Source organism: Rhinoderma darwinii, chromosome 10, assembly GCF_050947455.1.
Source record: "Rhinoderma darwinii isolate aRhiDar2 chromosome 10, aRhiDar2.hap1, whole genome shotgun sequence".
Taxonomy (NCBI): domain Eukaryota; kingdom Metazoa; phylum Chordata; class Amphibia; order Anura; family Rhinodermatidae; genus Rhinoderma; species Rhinoderma darwinii.
In genome coordinates this window covers 50,707,269-50,719,401 of record NC_134696.1, presented here as the reverse complement: position 1 = coordinate 50,719,401, position 12,133 = coordinate 50,707,269, and the positions used below count along the sequence as shown (strand labels likewise).

General features: G+C 38.2%; 1 protein-coding gene across 2 annotated transcripts in view; it reads right to left on the bottom strand.

Moving 5' to 3' along the window:
- The window catches only part of LOC142662058 (leukocyte antigen CD37-like), a 95,957-nt gene that overhangs the window by 77,449 nt on the left and 6,375 nt on the right, over positions 1 to 12,133 (bottom strand). Inside the window, exon 2 of one of the 2 annotated variants that reach the window (XM_075839908.1) lies at positions 2,987 to 3,023. The exons of the other annotated variant lie outside the window; for it this stretch is intronic. Coding sequence (XP_075696023.1) covers positions 2,987 to 2,988 — 2 coding nt within the window. The 5' untranslated portion in view covers positions 2,989 to 3,023. The remainder of the gene's footprint in view (positions 1 to 2,986; positions 3,024 to 12,133) is intronic. 2 annotated transcript variants of the gene reach the window in all.

Genomic DNA, 12,133 nt, shown 5'->3' with positions numbered 1-12,133 from the left:
GTCACATGCAGTTGGGGATATTTCCCCCTGAACAACAGCAGATAATGATGCATTTATTGGTTTAAAGAGGCTCTGTCACCAGTTTTTTATCTGCCCTATCTTCTACCTAATCTAATAGGCGCTTTGATGTAGATAAGTAATGTCTTTTTTTTCTAAAAAAAATGTTTATTTTTGACAAAGTTATGAACTTTTTAAGTGTTATGCACATTTGTTCTAAATGCCCAACTGGGCATTTTTTTTTACTTTTGACCACGTGGGTGTAGTAAAGAAAAGTGTATGACGCTGACCAATCAGCGCCATACACTTCTCTTCATTCATGTCCAGCTTAATCCACAGCACAGCGTGATCTCGCGAGATCATGCTGTGCTGTCACTTACTCCCGTAGTTCCTTCACACAAGCGACGGGAGAATGACCAGACATCACCTCCAGGCTGGAGGCAATGTCCGGTCAGTCTCCCGACGCTTCGGTGAGGTTCCCTCGGGAGTGAGTGACAGCACAGTATGATCTCGCGAGATCACACTGTGCTGTGGATTAAGCTCGACATGAATGAAGAGAAGTGTATGGCGCTGATTGGTCAGCGTCATACACTTTTCTTTACTACACCCACTTGGTCAAAAGTAAAAAAAACGCCCAGTTGAGCATTTAGAACAAATTTACATAACACTTAAAATGTTCATAACTTTGTCAAAAATAAATGTGTTTTAAAAAAAAAAAAAAAGACATTACTTGTCTACATCAAAGCGCCTATTAGATTAGGTAGAAGATAGGGCACTTATAAACTGATGACAGAGCTATGAGTAATGTCTGTTGCTCGATTTCCATTCTCAGGCAAGATATAACCGAAAACTGAGTGTGATATGTACCAATTTTTTTCATTGATGGAAAGAGATAACTCACAAAGTGAATGTACTATACAATATATACCGACAAATCTACCTTCTAGACATAATAACTCAATGTTGAATGTATATCCGCAATACTAAAACCACAAAGACTGTGCTTACGTTTGTCTCAGACTAGATTATGTGACAAGATTATATGATTGTGTGTATACCACCCTATATGTAGCACATTTACCCTGATCTCTCTTATGTGATGGTTGCGATTCCCTAACGCCCATCACTTAGCGCAATGTCTCCCTTTATGAAAGAGTCCTATTATAATAGGGCAGAACGTGGGGGATTAAATATAGTGTCAATGCCCTGCATATCCAATACGCATCATATTTTTGTATCTAGGCTGCTGCGGACACATAAAACATTTCTTATGGATACATACAGAAGCATGATAGGACTAGGTATGGCCCATTGTCCGCTTGATTTCCAGCTATCTATCCCTAACTGATCATATATTTTAATCACATTGACACAGATTAACATGCTGTTACCATTTCTTGTCTTTACTGAACAATGCAAAATAATATAGTAGGGAGGGGTAAATTGGAGAGGGGGACACGTGTTTTCTGAACCCTCTGGTTCTTATTTTCACTTGGCAAGCAACACTCCCTAAAGAAATTTTCCAGTCGCGACTTCCTAAAAGCTTTGGTTTGGAAAAAGCATCTTTTAGCAGATATATACGATATTAAAAAGCATGCAAAAATAACGTAAAGAAATAAAAGAGAACAAGTAGAGCTGTGTACTAACTGTATAGATGGAACAAAGGAACATTGCTCGGTGCCTTGTCTGACAAGTCCAATGGTGCAAAGAACAAATCCTTCCCACAAGATGCGCAGTCAGCAGCAGCAATTTGCTGTGTAATGTCTCCCAGATCCATTGGCAATGGAATGATTTAACATCCCCCTTCTCCTCCAGACACAGAGAAATGTACCTCTTAGTATATATGTTCTCCTCTTTCACAGCCCTTTCACTGCTTAATTTCAACTGTTCCTCATCCAACATGCACATTCACCTAGGATGAACTCACATGAGTTATGACTTTTACAAAGGAAGCGTTCCAGGTTCTTCAACTCTTAGCACTGTCTAAGATCCAGGGATATTTCACGATAAACCACAGATTAGGGCTTGAAATTCAAGTCAAACCCTATTCCTGGAGGCACTCAGAAGTAATGGCAATAACCACCTTTCATTTTACAAAAAGTATTCAATTTTCCATTTAAATAATTTTTTTCCCCCAGAATCATTGCAGTGTCGGCTTGCCCTGAAATCTAAGGTATTGTTCCTGTTGGGCTTTCTGGTTTATGAATAGAATGCCAGAAGTATTGTGTCACTTTCACGGGGAGCGCAATAGGTAAGAGGGAGTTTTGATGTGGCTCTTCATAACAATTTATTTTCAGGGTCTGTGAAGCAATAGGTAGGAAGCCCCATGGGTGCTGAAAACAATATAAGACTTCACACAAGTAGACCACTTCTGGTAACTCCAGATATTTCCTAGTCATATGGGAAATACTAAGGAATTGGTTAGATAGGATTACTTGTGTTTTGATTTTTTTCATAGCCAAATGCATATTATGGAAACTCTCCACTAGTTTAAGTAAGTTTTTCTAATAATGCCATTATTTTAAGGCATATCTGTCTATGCAATTAGCGTAAATGTTCTGAAAACATGCTAAAGGTGAAGATTCATTTTGATTCTCTAAAAGAAAGCAAAATTAAAGAATGGAGACCAAATGATACCAATAATAGCACCTGCTTCTAAAAAATTGGCATGTGAACAGTATCGAACTTGGACCCACCAGAGGAAAAAATGTTAAGGGTCCATTCTTCATCTTTACCGAACAAATATTATCAATAAGGTTATTTGTGAATCAACCTATAAGAAATTGACTCAAGTGATTGGCTCCAAAGTCAGCTCTAACTGTGGTTGTCTTCTTGTGTACCTTTGCGGCCTATTATTGTATCACGCCTGGGTCCACCGAAGGATCCTTTCTTACCTTCATGGGCCAATCTTACCCTGTATGTGATCCTAAACCAGTTTTACAAATCTAGCCTCTTCCAAACAAAAAATACATTATATTTGAAAACTTACATGAAGATGCTTGGAAAGTGTGTAGTAGCTGTGGAATCTGTCAAAGATAGAAAAGTCCATAAATATACCTTTCTACGACCCCTTACCAAGTGCACTAAATGATTCTAGAAAAAAAAAAATGTCATGTCTTCCAAGTGTTACTATCAGAAAGACTTGACATCTCAACAGCCATCAATATATAAATCAATATACAAGCACATGGTAATACATTTTGAGTATTTGACAACAAATATCAACAGAAATAATATTGAGGGGGGTTTTCCCATCTTAGACATTTATGGCATCGTGGGGTGGGGGTTCCATATTGGAACTCTTCTATCAGATATCCACAAGATAATTCATAAAAATCTAAGATAGAAACACTCCTTTAAATCACATCTTCTTAAAATATACAGTATAAACTTGGTTTTCTTCCTATGTCAGCTATTATGCGCCTCACGTTTTATGTGTTATAGCTGGGTCCAGGGAGAAGATTAGTTGCTTTTAGCAGCAATGGATCAATTATTTTGTTATAAGGTCACCCAAGATGCATGTAAGTGCATAGCCCCTGCTTTCTCTCCTTCCTCATTCGCTCCACTCTGTGGCTCCTCCTATTACAGCTTATTATTAACTCAAGGCAGTTCCTGATATATGCGGCCAATGAGGGAAAAGCTATAAATATCAGGTAATACATCATTTTTAATACAGCATTTCCATATGATATTTTTAGCAGTAACCGGAGATCCACTTTTAAAGACACTACTCAACATTTTATATTTGTGTCATGAAGGGGTAGGGTGGGGAGTTTGGAATGAAAGTTATCTCGGTTCTGCCCGTTGGAGGTCCAAGCACCTTCTGATGCCTCTCCCCTCCCTCCAGTTCTATTATATAATGGAATTATAAGAACAGAATTCTCTTATATTATAGTTGAAGGGAAGTGGAACTTTCTTATCAAGGATTTGCATAGGAATGTAGGATATTTTATGAGACATTTATTACAGTGGAGGAGGAAAGAAAAAGGAACTGGGAGCGGGTGGGACATCTTATGGGTATGGCTCACTCTTACATTACACAATTTTACCATCTTTTATAGGGAGATCTTCAACCAAAAGCAGGATATAAATTCAGGGAAACACAACAAGGAGTAACACATTGGCACCGGAATTATTAGTATGGGCAGGTCTGGATTATTCCATTATATAAAGAAAAAATGAGATGCAGTCCTGGAGTAAGGTGTGGTGTTATCAGGGTTGGGATGGATTTCCCAAATGTAGTCTCAAAATACCCCAGCATAGACAATAAGGAAAATACGTTTTCTTGCTGATCAAAGTCTGTAATTTTATTCATACATTAGTTTCATGTAATGTTTCCATGCGGGAAACGCACTCACTTCTGAGCGTAGCAGACACCTGAATTGACCACTGGAACCCACACTACCCTCTTCTTATAGCAACATTGACAAAGTCCTGGGATGGACCAAAACATCTGAATATTCGTTCACATATATTTTCATTTTTCATTGGAAACATTACATGAAACTAATGTATGAATAAAATGACAAACTTTAATCAGCAAGAAAACTTATTTTCCTTATTGTGTGTACTGGGGTATTTTGAGACTGGACTATTCCATTAGGCACCAGAAGCATGCACCTAGGGGATGACTTGTAGGTAAGGGGCCTCCCTATCAGGGTCAGTAATGGATTGTAGTTGATATTCACAATATAAAACCTTTATACAAATGGTATCTCTCACAGAAGTATCTCTATTGGTAGATGATTCCTATAGTAGTAAAGGTTCTAGATTGATAATATATAGTTTCGCTTTTGATATGGGTTTATCAATACGAAGGGCCTACATATTGTGCCTACAGGTTCTAGAGATGTAAACGGGGTATAGAGTATGGGTGATGGCACAAAACCATAAAACATTCACAGTAGTGACCCATCCTTTAGCATATAATGGGTGTAAATTCTTAAAATACTAAGAATATTACGTCTCTGCAGCATCATGCCCTTCAGTGATTTGGGGGCTTCCCAGTGTGACTCACTTTAGAAACCCATTCAGGATGTTTCATGGTCAATGGAACTGATTCTTGTTATTAGATTTCTGCACGTACACCTGTAATACTGACTATGGGGGAGGTCCCTAGTGAATATATAGGTAAACTTCACCCCTAAACACATCTCAGGTTTCTCAGGCTATGTGTAGCTGTCACTTTTTTGTAGTAGTCACTTAAATTCAAAATCATAAAAGACATTTTTTACTTTATTCAGGCGCAATGATATAAGAAAGGGCTAGCTGTACTTGCCATCAAAACTCAGTTTTGGCTATAAACTAAACTTGTCATACACCTTCCCCCCGAAAGCATTCTTCAAATGGGCTCTCCTATATTGGAAATGAGTATGGAGATGTGTGACATCATCAATCCTAAAACTTTAACTTCTCTCACAACCAGGAATGTACATGGAGCAGAGGTGCTCCATAGCAAAAACCAAAATGAGCCTCCTGTTCATACAATAATAGTTCTCCAGCCCAGAACAGCTTATTGCCCTCTCATCCCCTTCCCATGACTCTATGGTCATTTATTTATGCTAAACAAACGTTTTTTTTTTGTTTGTTCACTAAGAAGGGAAACACCCCTGATGTAGTAGCTAATTTTACAGCATGGTAATTCCTGCCTTACAGCATGCCGAGTGATAAGACAGACCATCTGAGTCTCACTAGAACCCAAAACTGACTGATGTCATAGAAAACCATGGTGATGATGTCACCAGGGTTTCATTGGCAATAACAAAGGGGCACCAGCTTTGCTGTACAGTGGGATCACTCTGATAAAGAAAATTTAATACTGACAATTATGAAACTCTCTCCCATCTCTACTGTTAGGACGGAAAAGAGGGTTATCAGTGGCGGACAGTTTCCCGTTCTGATGGCACAGGCTCATGCCTGATGCCAATCATGAGAAAGGGTTTCAATACATATATAACACATATATTTATGTCAGTTTCTGAGAAAGGGTTTATAATTAGTTCTTTATTTTTCAGAACTGGGGGACAGTTAAGTTTCAATAATGGCTGTCCGCCTTTCATCACAGGGTTTTCAGCTAGTAAATCTAATTTTGATGTATAAAAATTTGGTGTCAATATAAACACGATCAAAAATATAGTTATTAGGAAAAAGGAAAACGCTTCTGACCACGGAATTGTTGACAGTTTAACAGCATATGGCTGCTTTATAAAAGGACATAAGTATCTAGATAACACATTCCATTGTACTTGGCTTATTAAATATTTAAGGACATCCATCTGCGATCTATTATTGATGGCCCGAAATGATAAACTGCTGTATAAGACCTTTTTTCTAGTTAAAGAAAACCTGCTCCATCTTGACAGCAACAAGAAAAGTCAATGCAATGGAAATTCATCGGTTAAGCAACATGCCAGGTATCATGCTACACTGCACAGCGTTTCTCATAAAGCTATTGTTCATTTCTAAGGTATGGAGGGACAACAAAAGTAGTAGCAAAGATTTTTACCTGGTTAGGTATATTCACACAGTGCAGTTTAGATGCCGTTTTTTTGGTGTAGTTTATAAATATAAAAATATTTTAATTACAATTATTAATCTTCACAAATATGAATCTACACAGAATTGTGGACTTATTTATATTACAGAAAAAAAAATAGCCAGACAAGGGGACAGTAATGCTAAAAATGGCAAAATGGCAAATGGCAAATGGCAAATGATAGTTTGGTGATCTATTACACTTTTTGTGAGCCTTTAAGTTGTGCGTTTAGTTATTTAATGACGTATTTCTGCATTTAGTCATGTGTTTTTGTAATAGTCATTTACTATGCAATGTGTAACAGGGACGCTCATAGAATAATACAAAACGCTGAAAACCTCATGAAACTGATTTGGGCTATTTTAAGGCACATTGTGACTACCCACATCAGGCCTCCACGCCTGGAAAAGGCCTCTTCAGGCAACAAAGGCTGCTCTTAGCGCTGGGGCTTACTCACAAAATACAGCTCATACTGTGTGACAGAAAGCCCTTTATCTTCTAGTTCAAGCTCCACATTGTAAACCGTATTTACAGCATGGAAGTGTAAGCTGTCTTCATTAACAGGATGAGTAATATGAAATCAAAGGTGAATTAATTACTTCTGCTATTATTTCTACACAGTGAACACTGCGGCCTGTGAGATGTAGTATCCACAACCTCTGGTGCTTATAGGGGCTCTCCGCTTTGGACTGTTTCTACTTGTTAGATATTGTACCTTAACAATATGCTGAATAGTAGGCATGTGAGTAGGTGTTTCATCAGTATATGTAATCTCGCTCTAAGTAGCATTGTGGTTCGTCTGCATCCTGCCGAGAGGAGTTATACCTGCCTTTATGACTACGTATGGCCTATACAGTGATTTTAAACTAATATAGTTATTTTTCTGTGAGTTGTTCTTAACAATATGCTGATTAAAAAATGTCCAACTGCTGGGAACCCTATCAGTTAACTGTAATCGGTGAGAAAACCAGGCAGTACGTTTTTAATTTCCCTGCAGTGCCCCCACAGGGGAAATGAAGCATTACACAGTGTCCACTCATATCAATGGGTTGTCTGTGTAATGCAGGACAGGACAGGTCCTCCAATGTGTAGAATGGCCTGAATATATATTTTTTTATAACTTGAGTCATTGGGGGATTTATTTGAAGGCTGTTTCCCATTATAAATTGATGAACTCTATCCACATTTCAAGTTTTCCGTGGTTTTTTAATAGTTATTTTGTAAACAGTTTGTTTGGCAAGTTATGTAATAACTGATTGCATATTGTCACTGCTCCATGACTCCTGATGCACTGGATTTTCAATAAGTTTTTCCATGTTCTGAGCTATTTTAAGTTGGGTGCATACCCTTCTGCCAATACCCTTCTGCCAATACATGACAGCTGCAATGGGAATAACTGCTGTTAGGACAGTCTATGTCCGCATTATGCAGCAAACGCCTGCAAGTTATCAGACTGGATTTCTAAAATACATTTATATGACAAAATTGCTATGTATGCAGAGGTACTCCATGGTGGAGCTTTACTTGGAAAATGGTCCATTTGTATGTAATTAGGTCTTAAAGGGGCTATGGGTTATGTGGTGACTGAAAAGTATTAGCAGTGTACTCACTGCAGTATGTGACTACACTCGCTAATATACTTTCCGGTCCCCCGTCGTTCTGACTATGAGATTTTAATCGATTTTTATAGCACTGCCGGGGGACCGGAAGTCTAGTGGCACAGTCTTCCTTTATGACGACACGACTCTTCGTCATGTGACCGGCCTCGCTCTCTTCTATGTAATCGATGTAGCAGTAGTACAGCAATTACATAGAGTACAGTGGGGCAGGTGACATGACGAAGTGTCGTTTCGTCATGAAGGAAGACTGTGCAACTAGACTTTCGGTCCCCCGCCAGCGCTATAAAAAATCTACTAAAATCTCATAATCAGCACGACAGGGGACCGTCTATCCCCAAATAAGCTCCATTGAACTACAGTAGGGCTAATTCGCAAGTGGATCTTCTGGCCAATCCGTGAAAGGCAAGATCTTGAAAATGAATGAATTGAAACATAAAGTATATCAGAAAGTTGTAAAACTTTCATTATACAATGGTTAAACTTTATTTACATGAAAAGAAAGCAAAGCTTATGTTGTGTGTTATAGTTATACACTTGCAATAAAAAGGTTTTTCTTAAAATAACCAAATTGCCTTCAATCTACAATATACTATATCAATTTGGTTAAAAATTTCTCCCCCTGGGCAATGCCGTATTTCCCAGTTTTTAAGTATGGAACACCTGTCTGCTTTTAGCAAGACCGTGATAGCCTAGGGTTCACTGCTTAGCAAAGTTCGGCTTAGCAAATTTTATTATATTTTATAGTTTTTGTCTAGCCAGTTTATCAGACTGAGACTATGTTCACATCTGCGTCAGGAGCTTCGCTGCACATTCTTTCATATTTAACGGGAAAAATATTGCAGAATGCAGCACTATTCTTCCAATTAAAACAGCAGACATCCTAATTGAACCCAACAGACCCCATTATAAGTCAAAGGGGTCCTTCAGGCGCCATTGGTGTTCCTTGTGCGACGGATTGTGCACTGCATCGTGGTTTCTGTTTTTAAATGCTACAAATTTCCAATATATAGTCTAGTACAGAATATTAGAGAATTCCATAACTTTAAATTACACAAATAATAACGTGAACCGGAGTACCCCTTTTGTGGCATTTACCAGAGAACCGTAAGTCAAACTCCTCATCCATATATTAATCATTGTTTTTGAAGCAGAAATGTTCAAAATCTGACTTTCCAGAGAAATGTTAAGTTAAAGACCCACTTGTGGCCTATAAATTTTCAGCTTTACAAATGGAAAGCCCATGTTTTCGTGCCTCGCAGGTTCAGTTTTACAGAAAGTCCTCTGGGTTTTTTTTATGTGGATTGTAGTGAAAGCATCATATACATGTGGCTAGACAATGATGTGATTTAATAACACTTTGTTAAAAAAAAGTGAGAAATTATATATCCACCTTCTACACTCAAGAAATCTTGATTGTACATAGCACCCCCAGCACCTTACCTTGCATTATGTAGAAACATATGCTGGCCAGTCTACAGGGCTGGAGGAGGGTAGAGCTAGTTTTATAAAAATAAAAAAAATGAGGCCCTGGGCAACAAACAAAGTAGAGCTTTCCCTCTCAGGCTTCATAATCCACCATATAGTGCCATGATTATACAGCCCACATACTTATACACTATAAGGTGCCAAAATAAAATGCAGTATCCAAATAATACCCATGAAGAGTCAATAATCCCTTAAAGAGCCCACATAATACTGCCATATGGTCCCCACATAACACTACCATTCAATTCCCAAATCATACCACCATACAACACTAAATAATAATGGGTAGAGTTAATTTGCTGCTTATGTTCTTGTATATGGTGGTCCGCTAGGCAATTGACAAGTTTGCCACCCCCTAAAACCAGTCCTGGAAGGTGGAGTTAGTGGTCGTCCCATCAGGACAACACCTGTCCATATGTTCTATTGGAGCATATGGACATCATGGTGCAGTGGTAGTTTCTCCACTTCAAACTTACAACCTGGCAGGTCGTTACACATTTATATCAAGATGGCACTTGTGGTATTATTTGGCCACTGTTACTTAGGTACTGTATGAGGCTATTATGTGGGCATTAGGTTTATTGAACTTCTTTTTGCATTAAATAGTGGTGTTATTTGGGTAGTATAAGACACAATTATTTTGAAAGTATTATGGCAGAACAACTTAACTTAACTTATTTTATTGCCCGACCAAACATGTATTACCCGGGGGACTCCACCAGTCTTGATCTGGCCCTGCATCACAGACAGTATAAACGCTGCTATACTGAGTCCTGTATTCTGCACCCAGACGTGCAGGGCAGCAGTGGAGAATTTAGATTTCCCCACCGCTGCCCTGTTCTATGATTGGATCACTCCTTCCCATAAAGTAAGCAACTAGAATAGAATAATACAAGTTTATTAGGAATATGCATATACTGTATATACAATGTCCTAGTATTCAAGAATACGTTTTTACCTAAGTTTAACCTACACTGTATATATGAATGCAGCAAATGTGTTTGTAATCTACTGGTAATCTGGACTGTATAACTTGTTGAAGAAAAACATCAGCAAACACCAATGTAATTTATATGTGACGGTAGAGAACAGGAAACCATCAGTCACAGGAAACAGGAACTGTTGGGTTGATGATGTACATTCATCCGTCTCATCTGTTGATCTATTGAGAGTGTTCACATCTATCTATTTTGGCTTTTGACCATAAAACATATACAACAGATTTGACAATATTTTTTTTCCAAAAGAACTTTTGTATTTATATAGTCATCTTTTGTCATCCGTTTCAGCAATGTATGTCGTTTATGAAGTACTGAACAGCACACCACTTTGGTATACATTTTTCTATTTATTCCATTAAGGTCCTTGGGACGACAGGTGTTAACACAGATGAAGTTAGAAGTTAAAATACTAACAGGTCTTCGTTCTTCCCATGTGTCAATAGAGAAGTATCACCCATGTACGGTCACCCATGTATGTAAAACAGGTATCACCCATGTATGTAAAACAGTACCGCACAACTATCAAATATTTATGGGGGCAGCCCAACTGCCCCTTTATAGCAGAAATCAGGGTACTCAAGGATTAGGCATTTTGGATTTTAACATGTCCGATCCTTTGCCACCCCAGAGATAAGCGATGCCAATGGTGTCTGCAGCTTATCACTTCCCCTATGGCAGTAAACATACATATTCAGGTATTCTAAGTGTGCAGAATTATGTCAATGGCCAAGTTTAGACATGTTGTAAAAGCCTCTTGAAAGCCTCCTATAAATTAACAATTATTTTTTTATTCTCCACTTAATATTAATGATGCTTATTAAATAATTTGATGACATTGTAAAAGAGAACGAGAATTTTGTCTTACCACAGCCTCTTTATTATAGAATTGCTCGCACTCATAAAGGGAATAATTCCAAAAGTAAAAATATATTAGAGAATTGCTTCATATTCAGTTCCCTAATAGCACCAGTTTCCCCTTAAGGGTATGTTCACACGGGCTATTTTCAGGCCCGAAAAACTGCTAAAAATGTGGGGCCTGCTCGCCTACAAACATCTGCACATTGATTTCAATGGGAAAAATGTCGTTCCGTTCCCACGGGGCTTTTTCCACGTGGCCGTTTTTAAAAACTAGCACATAAAAAAACGGCTCATAAAAAGAAGTTATGGGTTGATTCACAAATAACCTATTAGACCCTATTAATAATATGTCTCTGATAAGAATGTTTACTAGTCAATTAGAAGAGGACGTGCACATGTTGTGTATAGATGGAGGGTGAGTCCTCAGGGTCGTTTCCTCCGGTGGTCCCAAGGCACTCCAGACCAATACTGTCTTAATTCGGTCCCTGAGGGCTCATCTTGCTGCATTTACATCTCATCCATTGATGTGACAAATATTTATAGGGACTCCTTTTCTTTTACTCAAGTACTGAACTATAGCAGACATTTTATTAGAACAAGTCCAGATCTAGAATTTCGTTCTTTCAGCTATATTCCCG